The sequence below is a fragment of the Brienomyrus brachyistius genome, chromosome 17 (genome assembly GCF_023856365.1).
Source record: "Brienomyrus brachyistius isolate T26 chromosome 17, BBRACH_0.4, whole genome shotgun sequence".
Lineage (NCBI taxonomy): Eukaryota > Metazoa > Chordata > Actinopteri > Osteoglossiformes > Mormyridae > Brienomyrus > Brienomyrus brachyistius.
Genome location: NC_064549.1, coordinates 10,717,954 through 10,741,548, shown reverse-complemented (window position 1 = coordinate 10,741,548; position 23,595 = coordinate 10,717,954). Strand labels below are relative to the sequence as shown.

Genomic DNA, 23,595 nt, shown 5'->3' with positions numbered 1-23,595 from the left:
TTTCCGTTTAAGATAAGGTAAGCTCTGGCAGCCTGCAATTAATCGGCATAAAAATGAAGGGGGGGGCTAAAAATCAGGTTTACAGTTGAAAAGAGGGAAAGAGTTTGAGTGAAATTGGTCACTCTGCAATGTTTCTTAGTGATTTTTTTAAAATAGATCATTCCCTCATTAAAATGGCATTATTCCCTAAAACGTTTGGAATAATGAGAATTCAGATCACCAAAACCCTGTTCTTGATTTTGGATTGGAAGTTTTTGCAGCAAAGAAAAAAGAATGTCTCGCTATCAGTTACATACTAAAATAAACCTGTACGTGTTATGTTTATAGAATTCTTTTCATTTATACATCAGTCTTCTAACCGTACTGGTCAGTTTCATGAGAGGAAGGCCAGGGGCTTACCCCAGGTAGTACAGAGCGCAAAGCTAGGACACACCCTGGATAGGACGCCAGCCAATCACAGGACACACAATCATGCTCTATAGCTAGAGCTTAGAGATACCAAATAGTGTAACTGCATGGGCTGTGGGATGAAGACTGGGAAGAGAGAGAGAGTAGAGCCATACAACACAAAAAGAACAAAGGAAACTCCAGAAACACCCCCCCCCACACACACACACACACACACAGACAGACAGCAGAAGTGTCATTCAATCCCTCAACCAGAGGTGGACATTTCAGACTGTAAAAATCCAGACCATGATTTACTTTCAACCAACCAGTTGAGTACTCTGTGACTATGACTCTTTATACTCAACTGGTTGGTTGAAAGTAAATCATGGTCTGGATTTTTACTTTCTGGACCTGAAATGGCCACGTCTGACCTCAACCCACTGAGTCACCATGTCAGCCTCAGAAGCCTTCTGACCATATTTACAAATCGAATCCATTTACACCATCATAAAGGCGAGATACATAGTTGGTTATGGATGAATGCACAGATTTTTCTTTCAAATGATAATCTTGTGATTAAAAAACATTGCACTATGAAGAATTTAATTGTTGAAAATCAATTCAAACTAATGGAAAGAATCTGCACTAGCTTGGTTATTAAAGTCCAGTTTAGACGGTCGAATTTCCAAAATTACATCATTTAATACAATCACTACAAAAATTACATGAGCAATGGAACACTCGACCCAGTTGTGACATCTTAAATCACCTTCAGACCTTTTCAAACTATCTGTGCTTGATTCCTAAAGGAAAATACCGAAATAAAACATTTCATTACAATAAAGGCCGATTCAAAATACAAAATTTAGGTCATCCACAGAGCATTACTCAGTGGTATGACGGGTAGCATTTGGCCACTAAAATAAAATGGCACACCCTATAACTACCATTTCCACTCAGTGGACGGAAAACCCACAGTCGTACTGGCCGCCAGTTGATAGTGGTGAATCTACACAAAAAAGATACAGTAACGCCGATGTAACACAACACAGGGTTGTACAGCGTAGGTCTGGCTTCAAACTTACAACAAACTCATCCGACTCGGAAGCACCAGTCATTTAGAAAATAGCATCATGTGTTCAGGACCTGACACACAGAGTGTATGTACATTAAAATCAAGCACAAACTAAATAATTTGATTAGAAGCATGAACGGCACAATTGGTCTCAAATGTACATATTTTTTCCTAGTTTAACACTGCACACGCCTGATGGTGCACACAGAGGTCGATATGACACTGCGAAATTCAGATGTATCATAAATTAGCGATTCAAGCATCTCTGAGACCATCAAGATGTACTATATATAACATACTAATGACTGTGCTTTGATTAGCTATAAACTAGACAGTATTCAACCCCCCCCCCCCCAAATACCATATATTTAAATATAATTACAAATTTTATGATTTCTAAAATTACCATTTTCACCAATGAAATCTAATTGTTACACCATGGTAATCTTTATACAAGTTGTATATTTCTCCTACAAGAAAAAAAAAAAAATTCAGAGCTTATTCCTTAAAATAAGAGCAGCGGTATGAAAAGGTTTTCTTACTTAATACTTTAAAATTTAATATGGCTCCTATTTTGTCATTTTGTAGATTTTGAAGGAAATGCACTGCTGAGGGAAAACGAGTGTCAGGATGAAAGGTAAAAAGTGCAAATACCCTTTGATGACAGCACTGAACATGAGAATTTCAGCGAAATAGCCAAAGGGGGGTGAGTGACAGACTCAGCCACCCCCCACCCCCTCCCCGCACTATCCCCCTAGTCGTGCTTCTTAGGCACACGGCCCATCTTGGTGCGGATGTTGCGTAACAGGAAGAAGCCAATGGTCGTCGCGGCACAAGTTACTTCAGCTACCCAGAATGCCGTGTTCCAGCTGTAATGCTTGGCAATGGTGCTGAACGGCAGCCCTGATAGGAACCCGCCAACTGCAACGGAGGAATTGCACAATGAAAAGTCCTTTCAACAAAGTGTACTGAAGCAAAACTCATGTTAGTAATAGATAAGCTATTGCCAGCTCCAGGCTAGTAAAACACTTTGAACAAGTCCATTAACTGCATTATGAGTCATGACAGTTATCAGCTAATTAAAAATGATTGTTTTTAGCTAACAAGCAAGACACATATCAAAACTGTATGTAACGGTAAGTGACTTACCATTGGCCATCAAAGCCACAATAGCATGTGACGTCCCGCAGTAGTTTGAAGGAGCACTCTCATTGGCTATTACACCAAACAATGCTATTGGTCCATATGAAGAAAATCCAAACACTGCTCCCAGGGTCAGAATCCAGATCTAGATTGAAAAGGAAAACGTTACTGAAGACAAAAAGGCACTGAAAAAATAACCCAACAAATCACTCATTCACAAATGCAATGTGATTTGCAACACACACTTCCCTATATTATGATCTAAACAGACTCAGTGAAGCTCGATACCAAGGAAGGCAAACACCGTACTTGTGGTCTTGCAAACTTGCCTTCCAAGAATGAACTTCGGGCGCAATGAATCATGGTCATCATTTGCTGAGGATGCAACCAATCTATCCTTGATATTTGGGGTGAAGCAAGACCAACATTCAGGGGTTTGACCTATCCTCTGTACTTGCGTTCTTAGCATTGGAACTGCTCTTTGGCAATGGAAGATGACATCAAACAGGTATTGCGAGAGCACAAGTACGGTCGAGTATGCAAACAGATTCAGTCTTTGAAATGATTTTAAAAACTTTTGAAAAGTTTAGATGTTCAGGTGGGTATGATATGAGAAAAGGCACCACAGGAAGATTCCATGTTATGGAATGGGGAATGAAGATGAAGATGAAGAAGAGTGGGGGAGAGAGCAAAAACCAGAAACCTCTTGTTCCGATAAACCAGAGAGGACGGAAAGAGGGCGAAGAGCCACCACCCATGAAGCAGGTTCCTGCAGAATCCACCAAAAACATCAATTAAGACAGAATGGTAATATTTGTAAGAATAAACGGGTTGTGTGTTTTGCATTGTGAAGAGGACACAATTTGAAAGTAACAATGTCTTGAATGTCTTGATTGAATTAAAACCCCTTTAGAAATGGTGAAACTACAGTACTCCGCTGTAGGTCCGCAAGCTTAAAGCCGATAAGAACATCGGCCCGTTATTTGGAAACAAGCGATTCCAGCATTCCGGCCGGTGCAGCAAGCTTACCTTGGCACTATCCGGGGAGACGGTGACCCGGAAGAGATACATGGACACAAACATTCCAGACATCATGGAGAGCAGGAGGCCGTGCCGGGGGTTACCATAGCTGCTCAGGCCTTGCTGAACAGGTGATGGAAACATCGCAGGAAGATGGTCTACAAACACAACTCAACACAGCAAAAACTACATCCCCAAAAGAACATCACTTCGCGGCAAAGTGTTTACAGGCTGCAGAAACTGACGGACAGCAGGCGGCCTAACCGCGCACTTTAGCCTCCGAAGGAACCCTGTTGAACTTCGTTTACAGTCACTCACCCGAGCCACGGCCCGGTCCGACAGGAACCCAGCGGCGATGCTTCCCAGTAAACCCCCCACTTCCAGGGCACTCATGTAAGAACTGCCTGTGGGAGACACCCCCGGTTAGGCCCACAGCCCAAAACAAGCCAACCACCAAGAAACGACTCCAGGCTACACTGACACCTGAGGATTTCCCCCACAATGACAAAATGCTACTTTGCCTGCTGCGGGAAAATAGCTCCCAGTAAATAAGGGTTAGTTAGTTATGTAGACTTTCAACGCCAGGCCAGAACCAAGGGCTACATGATTATATGGATATCAAAACAAACGGAATAGCCCAAATAGTCAAAACTACAAAATATAAAATATTTCAAACAGTTTAGATTATGTAAATTAGACACTTAAAATTGGCTTTTCACAAAGTCTAAAAAAAAGCTCCTGGCTTGACTTAAACCTCCGTCAAAGATGGTATCTCCGTCTAAGGTGGTTAATGGAATGGCAGCACGATAAAACGTGTTCAACAGATAAAGGAGCTCGACATATGAGACTCCCGGTAAAAAAAAAGGTCAGTGACACCTATCATTCTGATAGGTTATCATGTAGTTCATGTGTCCAGGCAGGCTGAGAGTTTGGCCTAACCCATAAGCGTGGACTGGCCCTTGTCCTGGATGAGGAAGAGCTGCCCCCAGTCAGTGCAGGCTGTCTTTACGCCGAACACCACCAGGTAGCCAAAGGACAGTACCCACAGGTAGGGGGAGAGAAGGAACTCCTTCAAAGTGCTCTCGTCACTGGGGGCACCTGGGACAAGAGGTGAGAGGGGCAGTCGGTGGTCGATCCGGCTGCAGACATGATCACCAAAGAGCGTGCAAAGGGCACTTTGGCTACAGAGACCATTTCTAAAGAATAGCAGAGCTTGGACGACGCAAATGCACGTAAAAACACACATACGCATACAAGACACAGTTTGGCGACCGAGATGTAAGGACAGTCTAGGTGAAATATGGGTGCCGGTTTCTTACCACCTTTGCCTTTCTTAGTTCCAGGCTCGATGTTGGGCAAGCCCACATCATTAGGCTCGTTCTTGATGACCAGCAAGCAGACCACGGCCACGACCACACAGACAACGCCAGACGCGGACAGGGTGGTCCTCCAACTGTAGCTCTGGGCCATCACGGTGGCGATGATGGGACCCAAGCCTCCGGCCAGGTTCATGCTGCAGGACAGCACCGCCCACCATGTCCCAAACTGAGACGGCTCAAACCACTATGGAGGAATGGGGGGGCAGGTGAGCCTAGTAAGTCAAGCCCATTGGTACAGATGACCGGACAGGCTTAAATTGCCTGGGGCCCATTTATGTTTGGCCGACAAACAAAAGCTGATGGAAAGGAACACCTAACAAAAAAACAGACAGACCACATGACATCCATTGCTTATATAATCTTAAACGCTAACATTGTACACCTTTGCAAGTCACTTTTAGTCACTTGCCATGATGGGTTTAGGCAATGGGTGGACTATGTGGAGATCTTGAGAAATGCTTTAATGGACGGTACTAGATCAGTGGTCCTCGGGGATTATGAAACACTGCACTAGGTGAATGAGGAATGACTGCTTCAGTCTACTTTTCATACACTTCCAGCCATGCCGACTGACACGTGCACGTCGGTGATCCTCTCTGAACCTGCCCGTTTCCAGCCAGGTGCCCTCTCTGAGCTACTTCACCTGAAAAGCACATTTTTGGCCATAACCATTCCGCAAACCGATGATGGCACTTGGGCCCGGCAAACATACCTTGCGTAGCACTTTCCCACAAGGAGGCCACCCCAGACCCTGACCCAGACCGTTCAGGAACCAGAGGCCGGCGAAGACTACGACCGTGGAGGACCAGGAGAATGCCACATTGATGGCACCCACTACGAAGAGGCCGATGGAGAAGAGCCAGCGGGCACTGATCTGGTCCGACAGCACGCCACTGATGAATTTGCTGATGGCATATGCCAGGGATTGACTGCTGGTGATCAGGCCTGTGAGGCAGAGAACAAGGATATGAAAAGCCTGTACCAGGAAAATCTCCCTGCAAACTGAAGCTTAAACAATTACGGAAGACTAACTAAACTAACTAAATTTTCAATGTTCGTATACACTGATCTGTCACAAAAGTAAAAGTGCCGGTTTAATAGTGTGTAGGCCCCTCTTGTGCCGCCAAAACAGGACACATGGTATCTGGCACCAAGACATTAGCAGCAGATCCTTAAAGTCCTGAGGGTTGTGAGGTTGCGCCTCCATGAGATGGACTTGTATGTCCAGCACATCCCACAGATACTTGATCCGGCTGAGTTCTCTTTTTCCATGTACCTCACACCATTCCTGAACCATTTTTGCAGTGTGGCAAGGTGCATTCTCCTGCTGGGAGAGGCCGCTGCCATTGGGGAATACCGTATGCTTGGTCTGTAACAATGTTCAGGTGGGTGGTGTGGTGGGGAGTGGGTCAGTCTGTCACTCCCAGACCTTGGGGTATTTCTCTGATTCATCGTCAAAGTAATCCACATTACGGGACCCAAGGTTTCCCAGAAGAACATCGCCCAGAGGATCAGACTGCCTCCACCGGCTTGCTTTCTTCCCATAGTGCACCCTGATGACATCTCTTCACCAGGTAAACAATGCATCAATGCACCCAGTCATCTATGTCATTGTTTCATGGTCCAGTTCTGATGCTCACATGCCCATTTGTAGGTGCTTTCGGTGGTGGACAGGAGTCAGGATGGACGCTCAGACCGGTCTGCGGCTACGCAGCAAGCTGCGATGCATTGTGGTCTGACACCTTTCTATCATAGCCAGCATTAACATTTTCAGCAATGTGTACTACAGTAGATCTCCTGCGGGATCGGAGCAGACAGGCTAGCCCTTCACTCCCCCATATTCATCAATGAGCCTTGGGTGCCCATGACCCCATCACTGGTTCACCGCTTGGACTTCCTTGGACCACTTTTGGTAGGTAGGGACCTGGGAACATCCAAGACCTACTGTTTTGGAGATACTCTGACCCAGTCGTCCAGCCAACACAATTTGGCCCCAGTCAAAGTCGCTCAGATCCTTATTCTTGACCATTTTTCCTGCTTCCAACAGATCAACTTCAAGACCTGCCTGCTTACAAGCTTAATATATAATTGCTCCCTTCACAGGTGCCATTGTAATGAGATAATCGATGTTTTTCACATCCACGGTTTTAATGTTATGGCGGATCAGGCTATACATTGAGTGTGAAACGATCAACAAAATTTCGATCGAGATCCAGCGGACGAAAACAGTTGGCAAAGAAATTTACAGCAAAATGAGCATAATGAGTAATAATGTCCAGCCTGTGTATTTCTGCTGCTGGTAGATTTCAGGTTCAAATTGTTATCAAATTGCGCTTACGGCACCCAGCACCTCATTCCAAGCTACGATGAAGTTCAACATGTCTGCGCACGCACACACACACACACACACACACACACACACACACACACACACACACACACACACACACACACACACACACACGCACACGCACACACGCACACACACACGCACACACGCACACACACGCACACGCACACACACACACGAGGCCTGGAATCTAGCATGCCGAATACAAGTCGGATGTCTGTTTTTTTTAAACAGTAAATGTGGTACAGTAAATTCAAGCTCACCCAGATCATCTTTGTCTAGTTCGATCTCCTGCATCACAGAGGGCATCACAAAGGAGAATGTTTTTCTGTTGAAGTAGTAGAGTGTGTATCCCACAAACATCGCCAGGAAAATGCTGGTGCGGTAATATCCATACCCCTTGGTACCCATGTCTGCCTCTGTAGCAAAGTGCTTTGTAGTGCAGAGGCCAGGACCGGTGAAAAGAAAAGAGAAGCACAGCCCTGAAAAAGATCCGTCTGCTCTCTCCAAGCACGGGTATGAAGGGGGGCTATGAACTTTGTGTCAAGATTCATATAGAGCAGAGCTGGCTAAATGAGAAACAATGACGCAATCAGGAGTGGGGTCAACGGTCAGCCTCGCTGCCTGAGAGTACTCCGTGTGTCTATCATGATTTCAATGGAACACAAAACAGGGCCGGTAAACAGCGGAGCAGATTAGGTCTGGGCCCTCTGATTAATGCCGGCCTGCACTCAGGGAGGGACCGAGACGACTTGGTGTAAGAGGGCTCCTACTGCTGCATCCTCTTTTCCATTAATCCTCGTTTCATTCTTGGGGAGGGGATCAGGGCGAAAACTACTTAATGGCCTTCCTAACCCCTGGCTGTGTTTGATCTGTAGGTCACGCTGAAGCTCTTCTCCTCCCCTGATCAGTTAATAATTCAAAGGCAAGTCCAACGGTGACTGCAAGTTGGGTCGGTCGCTACTTCACTACTTGCAACTTGGTCAGCAGAACACCTGAAAGACACAGGGCCCAAATTCCAACTCTGAACCATTATATAACTATGATAACAGCCAATGCATTCAATTACATGATAGATAGAAACTACACCAATCACTGTAATAACTGCAGCAATAACCACAATATTAGAGGTTTCTGCAAATACACAGCAAATTCTGCAATTCATTATACTCTTGCAAATTTGGATGATTAAACGTCCTGATGGTCATACACTCAGTGGCCAGTTATTAGTTACACCTGTTCATTAATGCAAACAGTCTGCTCTTTTAGAAAGTGAATCATGGCAAAATCACGATGTTCACTAACCTCTTGACAAAACATCAGAGCAGCTAAGACGCCTGATCTATGCCACTTTTTACACAATGTGTGACTACGGGTGATATACCTGCTGGTCCCAGCACCTCAGAAACAGCCACTCTCCTGGGATTTTGGTGCACTGCTGTGCCCAGGTAACAAAAAACACTGTGTTGGAGATGAACATCCAGCCAAAGGCATTTCTGTGGCAGACAACAGCTTATTAATAAGAGAGGTCAGAGGATACTAGAAATCATGAAGATACACCTAGTCACCGTTCGAAAGTACGTCCTTTCTGGTGTGACTTAGGAGTCCCTAATTAACAAGTCACTGAGTGTAAGAGACAGCCATCCAAGACAACAAACGTCACATAACCATACTATGACTGTACAAATTAAGATCTTCTTTATATGACACGTTTTTATTTACAAAGCACAAAAATGTACTACAGGTACTAAATAAAAAATGAAACATCCCATTTACCTGAGGTTTACTTAAAGTATAACCCAATTAAACACTGATTTCAACTTTACATCCTTAATGATTTCCTGAAGGAATATTGTGTATTTGACTTCTGGCGTGGCACAGATTAGTTCATTTGTAGTTATAAACAAATCCGCAACGTCACCACGTTAACAGCGATTCTGCTAAAAGCTAATTCAGTCGACGACATGAGAATAAAAAGCGGTCTTGACTCATTGATCTCGTTTTCTGTAAATACACTCCAGTAATCAAACGCATCAGTGAATTAGCATTGCCTTGTTAGCCACGACATCATATCACTCGGGTAACGTTTAAAACAAGCAAATGAAAGCTTTCCCTAACGATCTTAACTGATAATTCAGCATACGAATTAATTTTTAGACATGTAAAGGTTTTCTCTGTTGCCAAGAAAAAAGAAACTTATTATCTTTGTTTCTTGGAAAGTAACCCCTTTACCTCTCACTGCTTGGCCATTGCTTTATACTGTTATGAATGAAACGCCGCAGCAGGAACTCGCCCCAAATTTCTAGCCTGTGATTGGCCAGCGGAGTGTCTGTCTAGTCCAATCCTCGGCATGTCCTCGAGACACCGCCTGCACACCAGCGCCGCCCGCTGCACAGAATGTGTATTACTCCGATATCTAGTGTTATTCAAGTGTCATTGACATTTCTTTATCTTCTAACCATTATCCTTGTTATGATCTGAAACCTATATAAACATATGCACATACACAGTGATAATTTTGGGTTCACTTTGCTATTGACTTTTCTGTTTGGGTTGTGGTGTCTTTGTACTGCATTATCTTAAGTTTAGGGTGACCATATTTTGCTTTGCAAAAAAAAAAGAGGACGCGGGCAGGACACAGAGAGTCATCAAAGCGGCGCAAGTATGTACACAGAAAGTATTCTGACTGTAGAAAGCAAATGTCAATATGAAACAAAACGAAATCCCAGACATTTCAGACATTTTTAGGTCCCAAAAAAAGAGGACAAGTCCGGGAAAAAGAGGACACATGGCTACCCTACTTGTGTTTGTATTTTTGTCATCAGTTCTGGGTTGGAGGGTAAAGGACCCACGAAGTGCACTTAGAGGCTGCCCATTTAGTGCCTGTCATAGTTGCAACATTTTTGCTTTAAATGTAATGTTGCCTTTCTTCTGGTCATGGTGAGTATTGTGTTGATCATAAGCTTTTTAATGTTTACCAAGTGCCCATACGTGTAGGAAGCAAGACATGTATGTATGTATATATGTGTGTGTGTGTGTGTGTATATATATATATATATATATATATATATATATATATACACACACACACACACACACACAAAGATAAACCTGATGCAAAAAACTGTTTCAAAGGGAGAAAATGTTATATTAAGGATGTAAAACTTCATCATACATCAGAATAAATGCCTTAGAGGTTTGGGGATGAAATTTATTTTGTTTCAAGAAACAGGCCTTTATGTTACAACACCACGATTGGCCTGTCCGAGAAATGTAAACATGCTGAGATTTTTTGTGCAACAAAATTGCAATATTTTTCAGGATGGTACTTTGCTCTACAGCCATAAAAACCAATATTTTCATATTTAACACTGAATGCTAATATTAACAAATGTAATTGCTGCAGCAACAGAAATCAACAACAAATTTCCTATTTTATAAATTAAGTATGCAGAAATGCAGCCTGATTTTAAAAAGCAGGAATGCAATACATTATTACACATTTGCGGAGTGCTGGACATTTAAAGTTGTTTAAGACAGTGTTTGCCAACCCAGTTCTTGGGGGACCTCCAGATAGTCCACATGTTTGCTCCCTTCCAGCTTCCAGCCAATGGAGAACTTCAGATACCTGGCATGGGTGAGGTGGGAGCAGGGAGAGAACAAAATGATGGACTGTCTGGGGGTCCCCAAGGAATGGGATGGGAAACACTGGACTATGAGGCTCTGCCTGTTCTGGCCCTGATGTTCTCACCTGAACCCCAGTCTCCCTTATTGGTTTCTGTTCTTCCACCATTTATTTTCCAATACGCCCCAGTTCTTATCATGCTTTTTTCTACAAAGCTTCAAAAACATACAGCAGAGTGCTTATGATAGTACCGAGGAGAGAATGTACGCACATGGCAAGGCGTCTCAATACCTCACATTTCTATTTTCAGTTTTTGTTATACCATATATGTGCACTTCCAGCTGAACAAGGTGTGCAGGCAATTAGGGATGAAAGGACTGTATCAACAATAAGCTTTTTCTAGGTGAATGCTGGAGGACAGCTTCTACTCTATGATTAATGCTCCAATTCTTGCAGTGCTAGACAGTTTAAAAACCTTGTTTTCTTCTAAACCATCCAAACGTATACTTCCATACAGTGCATAAAAGAGAAGTGATGTATTAAACATTAACTGGCCTTCATGCTTCATTATCATGGTTCAGACCTCTTCCATACATATTTTTGGGGGGTTTTCTACCTCAGATCACACTAGACATTTTTTAGAGAGAGAACAATAATGTACTCCTGAGTATGGGGGAAGTACGTTTTCACGTGTTGAGTGTGTACGTATGTATATCTTCTGCATTTGGAAGATGGGTGACTGGATGGATGGATATAGGAAATGGAAGTCGTACAAAAAACTCACTCAATTGACATGATCCGGCACCAATGAAGTAGTAGAAGTTCTGAAGCACACCCTCCAATAGGAAGCTTTGTTTGTCGGTTCGTTTCAGTGATTGGCAGACAGTACGCCCAATTACTTTGTCCTGTTAAGGTTCTTCTCACCAATAGTTTCTGGAGAAACTGTTTATGGGCGGCAGTTTAAAATTCCCGGTTGTTGAACCGCTGTATATAATATTAACTGAAACAGTTATAGGTCCCGCATACTTGTTTAATATTGATGGTAAATAAATATACTGAATTAACACGTAAATGGCTTCTAAGTAAGCTGCCATTGAGTAGGTGACGGACTAGATAGTTAAGCTGATTCTGTTGTAGGACGTCCGAACAGGGTAAGCTGGCTAACTTAGCTAGTACTCAGCGTTTTTATTGTAATTGTACATTAGGGTAATTTCTCCTTTCATTTCATGCCACTTTATTCATATCGCGAACTAGAATGATTGATGCTTTAAGTTTTTGTGGAATAAATTTATTTGAACTCATCTTGATGTGACAGTGATCGTTAAACATGTTGCTCGCGGTAGCATAAGTTCGTCAGTTGCGGTTTTTGTTGACTAAGGACTTTAATTACGGAAACTTGAGCTTCGAGTAATTTCATAGCAATTAAGTTGAATACCAGGCGTCATAATCATGCCGGTCAGTATTAAGTCCAGTTTATATAGGTGACGTGATATCCACTGAATACTTGTTAACCTACTTTCTTTTAAATGCCATTTCTGCATTTTTTAATTCTTATAATAATAATAATAATTATTATTATTATTATTGGGTCTTGTCCTTTTAAAGTTTAGTTGCAGGGCCAGTCAATCCTATACGCGACATCAGGGGCGCCGACTTGCCAGCCAATTTCACTTTGCCTTAGACTGGGGAGGCGCCGGCAGTGATGCCCGCCTAGGCCACCACATTGGCTGGGACCAGGATTGTTATGTTGTTTTTATGGATTCGTCAGCGATTCGTCACCGGTGTCTTGTCAAAGTGCAGGTTCTCACTGAGGCAGGGAGCCATGGAGACTGTGCAAGCCGACATGGACTTCCGTGGGTCGGAGTTTACGGTCAGGGTCGAGGTGGAAGAGGAGCTGCTGGTGGTGGAGATCTTAGATTTAACGACCGCTGAGCAGTGGAGAGGGGAGTTTGACCCTACTTGTAAGTATGCACTGCAAATATCCCTTTATAGATGTGATGCGCTGTCATTTATAATCACACTGAGTATAACTGACCGGTGGGTTTTCTGCTTTACTCCCCATTTCCATTCAGATATTGAGGACCTCACGCGTAAGACGGGCAATTTTAAGCAGTTCTCCATCTTTTGCAGTATGCTGGAGTCCGCTGTCAGAAGGGTGGGAGTACCAAACTGTTATTGGTTTTGAATAGTAACATTTAGATTTTATGTGCCATAATTAGCGATGTATAGACATAATGCTGCATAAAATACCTTAGGTTGGGTCTCACAGCAGTGCTTTAATAATGTCTATAACGGAATGTGTTGACTGTTAGGTCATGAAACATTGCTTTATTGTTTTACAGACTAGTGAAGCGGTGACCCTTGACCTCTTGACGTATTCCGATCTGGAGCTCTTGCGCAGTCGAAAGACGGGGCAACCCAGTAAGGCCCGGTCCCAGCCACAGTCCCCAGCCCTCAGTACCAAGCGCTACCTCATACTAGTCTATACTGTTGAGTTTGACAGGTCAGTACCTACAAGTGTTTTGTACCTTGTGTGAAATACAAATGTAAGTAAACTTGTGACATGGTTAAGAATAGATATGTCAAATTGTTCTGACTCAAATGGGGTTGTTTTGTACTGTGATTATTGTATTGCTTGAGGGGGTTTCTCCTGATTCTCAATATTCCCCTCACAGTACAAAAATATGTTGAGGTGAATTGGAGATGCCATATTGTGTGTGTGTGTGTGTGTGTGTGTGTGTGTGTGTGTGTGTGTGTGTGTGTGTGTGTGTGTGTGTGTGTGTGTGTGAGAGAGAGAGAAAGAGAGAGAGAGAGAGTGTGACTGAGTGCGCCCTGTGATGGGTTGGTACCCCATCCTGGGTTATTCCCTTCTAGAGTTTGCAAAGGGGTAGAACTTTTCAGAAACCTTCCCTTCCATGGGAAGTTAAGCTGAGGAATTTTGGAAATATTGCAAACTTTCTGGGGGAATTAAGAGAAATCAATGGGAAAATTCCTAGAGTTTTGCGACCCTATTCCCTGCCTTGTGCCCATAGCTTCTAGGATAGGCTCCGAATCCCTGTGCTCACGTAGGACAGGCGGGTACAGAAGATGGATGGATGAATGGATAGATAGGGGTTCTTTACATTCATGTGATTCATACTTTCTGCTCTAATACTGTATAATTGTGGGTTGGCTTTTAGTGGTTTATCCCATTCTAGTTACAGTTAATCCAAGGTCTTCTTGCCTGCTCTATCTCCTTCTGTGATGTGTAAACCATTACCTCACATATGTCCCCTGACACAGGATTCACTACCCGCTGCCTTTGCCTTACCAAGGCAAGCCAGACCCAGCCGCCCTGCAGAGGGAGATCCGAGTTCTTAGGGCAGAACTGGCTGCCCTCGTAGCCCAAGGGGGGCGCAGCCGGCAAGACCCCGAAACCAGTCGCCTGCGTGCAGAGTCAGTACATTATTAAATTAGCACTAGACACTTACCTTATCTGGTTTAATCACTCGTTTTGTTAGATAAATCTTGTAGCCTTCCTGGCGTGTGTTTAGAAACTGGTGTGTGATACTTTAAAATGAGGCATATTTAATAACAATATAGAGTACGGATGTAAACGTGGGCAGTTAATTGCACACTCAGCCTAGTTAGCTGAAGTGCTGTGCGGTCGATCGCACTACAGCTCCGTTGTTAAATAACATGTTAATGCTACTATCATTGGCCACTAAAATGGCTGTGAGCAGCAGCCTTTTGCTTGCTTTTTAGAAGGCTGGTTGCCTGAGCTCTGTAGCACCGGAGGTTTTTGTGTGTGAGGGAATTGCGCTTTCTGATTGGATACAAAGTGCCATCTATGTTATGTATTGTGTATATTGAAGTTTGTCTATATTAGGCCTGTTTCAACTTTCTGCATTGCACTACTTGAATTTGCACAAATCACTGCGCGTATCACATGCCTTGCATTTTCTCCAGTCTTTTGTGCATCTTGGGTCTTTTGTCATGGTGTCACCAACAATAGTAGCAAGTTGTGCCAACTATTGTGCCAACGGGGGGGGGGGGGGGGGGGACTCCTGTTGTTTCCCGGAAACTCAGTTTAAATCTCTCTGATCGTTCTGTCTGAGGTGTGGGCAGCTGTCCTCCGCTTACTAACTTACTTAATCCCATTTGCTGCTCCTTGGTCCCAGTTCACCTCTTGACGACTTTGCATTTTTCCCTCCCTCCCCCAAAGACTGGCTCGGCTGCAGGGGGAGAAGGACGCCCTGGCCCGTGCTCTGGATCAGCTGCAGGTAGCTGGGGTGGGCCGGACCCCCGGAGGGGGGGCTCGGGGTCTCCGCGAGGTCATCCAGAGCCTAGAGGAGCAGCTGCTGAGGGAGAGGGCCAAGAACCAGCGATCGGCCAGCAAGCGGAACCAAGAAAAGCGGCAGCTTCTGGAAGAGGTGCTTTGTGGTGCTTCGAGCATTTCTCTTAATGATTTTGCTATTGGCGCTTTGTGTGTGTAAGCTCTTATTTAATGTTGTGTTTTGCAAGAAAAGTACCATATCACTAAAAATGTCTTATAGGCATGTGCTGTTTGAATAAGAAATGCACCTCTGTGCTTTGTTTTCAGCTACGATTGCTTTTTTAAACCTCCCATATTTGAATTATCAGTGTCTGTATTTCGGTAAGTGTGTGAAGCCTCTGTGGCCAGTAACTGTAAAACTAACTACCTGGGAGAACTAAAAACACGGCCTGGATTTGGAACTGAAGTCCAGATTTGAAGAGGCCTGGTATAAAACTTGTCCCTCTCAGTATTCTGAAGTGTTGAGGTTATTGTAAGCCCTGAATTAGGTTGTTTTTGGAGAGTTTGCATTTGATGATGCTGCATAAACCTGAACATCTACTTGACTCACTGATAGTGTGTCGTGTTCTCGACCGGTTCTCTTACAGCTGGAGGAGCTCCGAGCGTCAGAGCGGGCTTTGCGGGTCAGAGTGAAGAGCCTGACCAGTGAGCTGGCTTTGATGCAGCGCTGGTGAGTTACCGCTGCCCGCACCCCTCTAATGTTACTGCCAGGCAGGCTGCCTCATGCCTTGTCCCTCGTCTGTATATTCCTTGCTTACCACATACAGCAGAGCCTCACCTTTGGCGTCCTGCAGGAGCAGCTCCGGGGGGGAGGGTCCGGGGCGGCGCTCGGCATCCCGAGATCGCGGCCTCCCTGGGGGGCCGCTCAGGGGCCGCTCAGGGTCTCGGGGGAGGGTTGAGGACAGAAGCGGAAGGGCTGATGCGGCGGTCCAAAGGACAGGCTCCACTGGGTCACGCCCCCATATCCCAAGGCCCTCCCCATCCCCATCAGGTAATCACTGATTCCTTTTTTGCTTTTATTTTTGTATATGGTGGTGTTGATCATTTGTGCATGTGTCTGCTTGTATAAGTATAAGTCACTGCGATGAATATTGCCACAATATTCACAATATTGCCTGATGTGAACATGTGTTGGTGAATTGTGTGTGAGTGTGCCCTGCGATGGGTTGGCGCCCCATCCTTGGTTGATCCCTGCCTTGCGCCCATAGCCTCCAGAATAGGCTCCGGACTCCCCCCACCCCCCCCCCAACCCTGAATAGGACAAGTGGCTTCAGAAAATGGATGGATGCTATTTGTGAGAAACAGGTTAGCAATCCACCTGTAGTATTTCTTCCTCCCACCCAGGGTCCCAGCCCCAGCGGTTTGACCCCACAGGCTACATTCAGGATCGCCAGCGCAAACAGAGAGAGGCAGAACTCAAAAAGTCAGTATGCACCCCCCCCCCCTAAGATCTTACCATTCTCTTCAAACAGATGGTGATTTTGAAGTTAATCTCAAAGGAATTCTTAAAGTGAATATAATACTGTTGTTATTTTGCTCAATTATTTATTATAAGGCAAAATCCACAATTTAAGTTGTTTTCTACTAAATAATTACAGAATTATGCCATGCTTTATCACGATCTTTTCCACGGACGTCCTCACAGTTTTGGTTACTGCTTAAAAAATGGAGAGAGCAGGAAAGAGGACGATCCTTTCTGTCACAAGCCTTTCGAACACTGACCAGGGGAGGAGAGCTAAATCTTTTATAACCATGTGGAAAGCTGACATGAGATCCAGGTGTATAAAAGCATTGATTCAAGTACACAGAGCCATTCATGGACACACAATTCTGCTTTATAGGCCAGTATGATATGCGGAAAATCTGCGATAAATTTGTCCAGTATTTCGATGAAGATATGACTTGTATGAACAAATATTGAAGTGTGCATATAACTAATAGCGCATGTCGCTACACTCTCAGGAAAAAAGGGTAAGAATTTGTACCTTTGCTTGTCCCTGGGGCTGTGCCCTTGCTGTTGTACCTTAAAAGGTTCAATTACGTAGAGTTAAGGTACAACTGGCGGGTCCTTGAGGATACGGCCCCAGTGACAAGCAAAGGAACAAATTTTTACCATTTTTACTGAGAGTGTGCGGAATTAAAACATTAATAATTGAATAAAACATGTTCGTTATACTATCAAGCTAAATGTAAGCCATTTTTTAATAATAACAATAACAAAAAACACAAAAGAAAAACGTCCCACAAAGTATTATATTGACGTAAATGCTTGCTGCTGCAGCAGGTCTGAACTTGCAGGGTAACGTGAAACTCACGATTGCATCATTGTGATTACATCATAGGCCAAACAGCTGATCGAGGTATCACAGGAGGAAGGAATTGATACAGTGGATTTTTTGCATGACAGCTCCATCTGATTGCTCAAATGTTTGCATGTTTGGTGTGAATGCACGGCAAGATTTATCTTGTCAATCGCATTTTAGGCAGTCTCTCGTGATGTGTTTATTGCGCATGTTTGTGTTGCAATGATGATGGAAATGCAATTTGTTGGTCAGCACTAGTACTTTACTGAAACGGTGGTGGAGATCTGGAGTTGGACCGACCTAGTAGAGCGGATCTATTTAACTGTGTTAACAATAGACACCCGAGTGAAAATATATGAGATGGTTGCCAAACTGTAATTGGTAATCGTAGCCTTTTACGGCTTTATAGTTGTAATTTTTTTATCTTGATTTTCAGCCAAAGGAAGGTGAGAAGAGCAATGCTCAGTCCAGTCACCAACACCGAGAGAGGACGGTCACGATCCCGGAACACACAGCTCACCCGACTAGGGAGTGGTCGCCGGGGGCGGAGCTCTTCCATAGAGAGTGGGAGGAGCAGCCATTTTTCTGACGGTTCATTGGTCGACATGCCAGAAATCGCATCACATCTTCCCTCCAGGTATATTTTTTTTGTTAACAGTGTAATATCAAATTATTGGAATCATGACTGGCTTAGAAGGGAATCCCCCTCACATTCTGATTCAGGTGTATATATCCGTGCATGAGATGACTCGCCTTTACGTTTATTTTCCGTCATCTTAGTTTAATGTGTTTTTTTCCAGGACCAGAAAGATTTCCTGTAATTCTGCAGCGGTTACCTTGGTAAGCGTTGTTTTCAGAGTTCTTTTATGGGGATGGTTGGAAATACATTTTATGGTATTGAGTGAAAGTAATACATTGCTGCATTTCACCAAATGACTCTTTCAGCCCCGAGGGAGAAACCTCACAAAGAAGCCCTTATGTAGCACCCCAGCCGGCATCATGACAGCCATGGACAAGGGTAAGACTAAAGCTGGGTGCTGAACTTCGATACTTTTATAGCACCAACCAAATTGCTTCGATACTATCCAGTATCGAAAACTGTCATTCGGTAGTTTTCAGGAATCGTTCAGGAATAGATATCAAAAATCGGTATTGATAATTTTTGACCGATACCCAGCTCGACTCCCGAGGCAAGACCTCCTCGCCTTGAAAACGTCCTGTACGTGTAAGTGTTGACATAACTTTGGTCTTTTGTTGTGCCCCTAGAGAGTGCCGACCTGTCAGAAATCGATGCCCGTCTGCAAGCCTTGCAGGATTACATGAGGGACCTGGACACTGGGCGCTAACTGCCTTTGTGGGGACACATTTTACCTTCGCACTTTTACAAAAAACATACGCCTGTCTCAGTTTTTAAGATTTAACTGCATAAGTGAGGTGTTTTTCTTTCCAGAAAGAGACGGGCTGATTTGTCAGTCTGGTTGTGATGGCTCAGTGTTATTAATGTCGAAATTATTTTCTGGAATCTGGACATCATCAGCATGACTGAGCTCTCGCCGTTGCCCGTGATGTTACTTGCAACTTCCCCAAGACAGGGTGTGGCAAAGAATTGAATGCCATCATGTTTACTTTATACATGGTGTTAGACATACTGAAAATAGTTAATCTGGCATAGATGTGGGGTGTGTGACTTTATCAAGGAGTCACTTGACATGAATGATTATTTTTGTTACTCATAATTTCCAGGACATTTTTTCTTTTTATCCATTTACTTGTTCCAGTCAATGTGGACGTCGTTACTTTATTTAAAATGTTGTGGTACTCATTTCACACCCCTCTAATATTAATAGAGGGTTACTCATTTCGATAAGGAGTTTTAACGTTTTACAATTGAAGGTTTTACATACTGTTTGTGGAGTTTTAGGTATAAAACTTGTAAATATATGAGCATAATGAGAATTTTATCAATTTGCACACATCATTGGTAACATTGGCAATCAGGTGTCTTGTGTCAGTCAATATCAGACTCTGCCGTGGGCAAGTAAATTTCTCCTACTAAAGTTTACAGTTGGGTATTTCTGCTTTTCTCTCTGTGTTTTTTTTTTTTTTTTTTTTTAATCGATGAGAGTGGCTGATTATTCACAGTGGAACACTTTCACTTTTATACGTGGCAAAAATTATGTTATATTTATAACAAAACACTTGTCATATTCTTGTCCATCAACAAAAGAAACCACCACCAACAATGGGAATGTAAGTGCTGATTATGGGGTGTGGTTTGCATTTACTGTTCCCTCATTGGTTATGATAGTTTGATCTGGGCATGTTGGTTTGCCCAAAGAGACCGTTGATTACTATGAACTAAAAAACACATGAATATAAACTCTGATGATTAAAAAATTTAACAGATTGAAATCTGTATATAGGACATATAACTCTTCTGGTACTGTAATGAATGTGGGTTTCGAATAAATTAAATATTTTGAATAGGTTGGGGTTCCAGTCGGAATCAGTCCTTACTAAAATAATACTAGACATTCTTGATGAACTCTACATTTTGTGCTAATCTTTTGAATGCCAAAAGCGGACCAGGTTTTAATTTCATCCTTTCTGGATCCTTGCGCATCTTCATGCATCAACTGAAAAATTTCTCTTACGAAATCATGGCTGTTATGTGCAAATATTTTAACTGGTCAATAAGATTCAAATCTCTTTTCTGCTAGATCTGTTGTTGGGCGAAAATGGAAAGTAAAGGGATCAGTTACTGCAATGTACTGTGTTACAGAGATGTTAGTATAGGAAGTGGGAACACGACTTCTTCCTGCTTTAGGCTAAACGGAAACCTTTGATGGATGTGCCTAGCTACATTCAACCTTAATCTTAAAATTTTGTCTTTCTCAGGCTTAAAAGAAAGAGTGTGGAATTAAGAATTTGAGAAAATTATTGAGGATGATCTTTTAATTTTACTATGACACTGGTAAGTTGGTAATTTTTTGGTCACACTTTACTTGAGAGTACACAAATAATCTGGTAATATACTATTACTTATGTATTAACCACAACCTTAACTGTTAGTTACAAACTGGGGTGATCGTTAATGAATCATGATGCAACTTTTATCCGAAGTGGGTTACTGTATAAGTTACTATATCTGTTAATTCTGTAAATCTTAGTGAACTACTGATGGAAGTACTGTAGGGACAAATAATGAATAACGTAAAATACTGATATGTTTGTTAACCGTTAATTTAAGTGACACTTCTGTCCTTAAGTAGCGACTGTGTTTGTTCATGATTTCTTCTTCAGTAGTAACTGAGTTACTACTAAGGATTGATGTACCCTCAGGTAAAGTGTAACCAATTTTTCCCCACACCAAGTGTCATTATATTATAATAGATATTGTAAAATCTTACATTGTGTATAGTTCTAAAAAGCTGTTGCTAATGTACACGCTTCCTGGCCAAATGATAAACAGATTGTTACCCAAATATTTATTGAAACAGAACAGAAACTGTGCATGATTGGTCACAGAATGATTCCTTTAACCTTCACGATTATCATATTTTGGAAATAGTGATGGTTGAGTGTTTACATTTTTTTTAATATATACTGCATTGCAAAGAAATCATTTCAGGTTATGTGAATGGGTTGTATGAAATCAAAATGTTATTTCAGCTGACTTGTAATTACCCTGAAGAGGTCGCAAGTGAGCCTTCAAAGGTATTCTGCCAAGATAAACATTTCCACGAGTAAGTAAGGAACGATGTAAGGGCCCTTGTGTAATTCCTGTAAACTCCTTTACATGAAAAGGAAAAGATACGACCAAGTGGTATTGTTGGTATTTTCCAAAACGTTTAACCGTTTTTCTTCTTCTTGACAATTTATTTGACTTGAGAGCCTGGATCCTTAACTGCATTATATTGACTACAAACTGTTGACATTCCTGACTCTCACCTTAACACGAATATGGCTTATATATTAGTATATATATTAGTATATATTAGCGTCCTAACATACCATAACAGCTTTAATATACATTAATGACACATTATATGATAATTAGCATTATAATCCTATGTCAATCGGTTTTAAAAATTGCACATTTTGCAATACGTGCTTTTCTTAACACTAAAGCTTGTTCCCTATTTAAATGTAAAAATCAATGATATAAATCGCAGATAGAACAATGTAGTACATCATGAATGACAACAGTAAAAAAAAAGTCTCTTACAATCATTTATATGGTTGCCCCCTAATGCACTGTGCCATGACATTGTTAATTGCATTAATTTATTTTAATGTATTAATTCTTTTAAATTAATCACAATGATTAACAATTTAATTTTGACAGCCCAGAAATAAATATATATTTTAGTAGTTCTGTATGTAGTGCACAAAATTTTACCATACCTGACTGTCTTGTGGTTACGATGATAATGACCTTAAGTTCTGACAAGCAATACATTCTGTTTATAGCACATTGTATTGCTTTGCATATCTGCACTAATTTTCCATCATAGCATGAAATGAACTGAAATATACACATCTCTCAGTATGAATGAAGGTGAGATGTAGGTGTCTTACTACTCAAGGTCATGTTACACATGTATTATAACTGTTGTTCCTGTAAGACAGTATTTATTGGTGTGGTGGACCTTGGTTTACGGGCGGTTTCATAACGGCATAGAAATATGAAGTAATACTGTTCATATCCTGTTACAGACTGACATGGCAGCTTTCACTCTTCTGAGGCCGAAAGATGACAAGTTCAGGCTCTTAAATCTCCAAATGTGTTGTTAGCCAGACATGAAATTGGATCTGCAGTAACTTGAGACATTAGTCTTTTGAACTGAATTTATTCTAAAATTGCTGACAATTTCAAATTACTGTAATAGCATCTATTAAAAAACAATCAGCATGATCTTGCTGGATGTACGTACTGACACACGGGAGATTAAAAACACGACATTTGTTTTCTCGTATCCTTTCTGTTTTTAACAATTTTGAAACAGTCGTATGGACTTGGGTCTTGTATATTCATAAAGGTTAGAAAGCTGAAAGGTTTTTGTTATGAACATCATTTTTTGTAAAATCTCAAAACTGTGCCCGGGATGGTCAGCACTTCCTGGTGTCTATCGTTCTTCTGAGTGCGGTTGGTCAGTCCTGACAAATGTAGTGTTTCTTGTTCTTCTGACTACAAGGGAATTTCAGTTCATTTTCACCGTTCAGAAAAATAAGAAGTAAGCATTCATATAACTTGGCATTTTTCCTGTATTGTCTCTCTTACCTCTTGCTCTCCCTGGTTTAACACCTGAGCTCTGATGACACGGACTGGTCGTGGGCTGCAGAGACGCATTAGGAAGATTTCTTTGAGAAGCTCGCCGTCCATGTTGAGGCCTACAAGGCCCCTCCGTCTCTGTTACAGAAACCCCCTTTGCTCTGCTAGACCTGCCTGTCTTTCCCTCAGCACATCCTTACAAATCCTTTATTGGAATTTTCCTGGATACGATTTCTACTACAAATGACTCCGGCTGACAGCTTCCTGTCTTCCTTCCATCCCTGATCTCACTACCTGTCTCCTAGCCCCCCCCCCCCCCAAGTCAGCCCTCCACCTTCACACCCCTGGACTCCTCTCAATTGTCTAAGGCCTGTCTTCCTGTTCTCAGCTCTCAGCTCTCAGCTGACCATCCTCTTCAGTCAAGCACAATCTCTTGGATTTCCACCCTCCATCAAGAGTAGGTGCTGTTACAACCATCCTAAAAAATAAATGCTGCTCTCAATCCAGTGGATTTTAATCATTACTCTCCTATCTCCAACTTTTTCTTTTTTTTTTCAAAGCATTCAAACATTTCATCCCTAGACAGCTCATATACTACCTCCAACTCAACAGCCTGCCCAATCCCCTTTAGTCTAGCTTTCACTCTCTCCGAAACTGCTTTAGGCAAAGTCCTCAATGATCTTCTAACATCTGTTGACTCTGGGGCCCTCAGCATCTTCA

The 23,595-nt window shown here is 42.5% G+C and overlaps 2 protein-coding genes and 1 long non-coding RNA gene across 5 annotated transcripts; 1 reads left to right on the top strand and 2 right to left on the bottom strand.

Moving 5' to 3' along the window:
* Positions 1-1,069: 1,069 nt before the first annotated feature.
* On the bottom strand, positions 1,070-7,882 carry slc37a4a (solute carrier family 37 member 4a). 2 transcript variants are annotated; one of them, XM_048980566.1, is made up of 9 exons: positions 7,621-7,882; positions 5,720-5,952; positions 4,948-5,191; positions 4,568-4,726; positions 3,947-4,032; positions 3,638-3,751; positions 3,312-3,377; positions 2,615-2,753; positions 1,070-2,386 (listed from the first exon to the last, which is right to left on the bottom strand). In XM_048980566.1, exons 1-9 carry the CDS (start codon positions 7,766-7,768, stop codon positions 2,220-2,222), a joined length of 1,356 nt encoding a protein of 451 aa, XP_048836523.1. In that variant the 5' UTR covers positions 7,769-7,882; the 3' UTR covers positions 1,070-2,219. The 2 variants fall into 2 exon arrangements, with proteins under 2 accessions (XP_048836523.1, XP_048836524.1); XM_048980567.1 differs by lacking the exon at positions 3,312-3,377.
* A 5-nt stretch (positions 7,883-7,887) lies between these two features.
* Positions 7,888-9,651, bottom strand: LOC125711568 (uncharacterized). Its single transcript, XR_007383043.1, has 3 exons — positions 9,590-9,651; positions 8,742-8,853; positions 7,888-8,352 (listed from the first exon to the last, which is right to left on the bottom strand). It is a non-coding gene; the product is annotated as an uncharacterized LOC125711568 (long non-coding RNA).
* Positions 9,652-11,901: 2,250 nt separating this feature from the next.
* ccdc61 (coiled-coil domain containing 61) lies at positions 11,902-20,089 on the top strand. Of its 2 annotated transcripts, none has more exons than XM_048982324.1 (13): positions 11,902-12,133; positions 12,783-12,943; positions 13,055-13,137; positions 13,325-13,485; positions 14,265-14,417; positions 15,187-15,394; positions 15,885-15,967; positions 16,065-16,288; positions 16,642-16,720; positions 18,037-18,237; positions 18,401-18,440; positions 18,546-18,618; positions 18,867-20,089. In XM_048982324.1, exons 2-13 carry the CDS (start codon positions 12,805-12,807, stop codon positions 18,944-18,946), a joined length of 1,524 nt encoding a protein of 507 aa, XP_048838281.1. In that variant the 5' UTR covers positions 11,902-12,133; positions 12,783-12,804; the 3' UTR covers positions 18,947-20,089. The 2 variants fall into 2 exon arrangements, with proteins under 2 accessions (XP_048838281.1, XP_048838282.1); XM_048982325.1 differs by having other exon boundaries at positions 12,778-12,943.
* Positions 20,090-23,595: the final 3,506 nt, after the last annotated feature.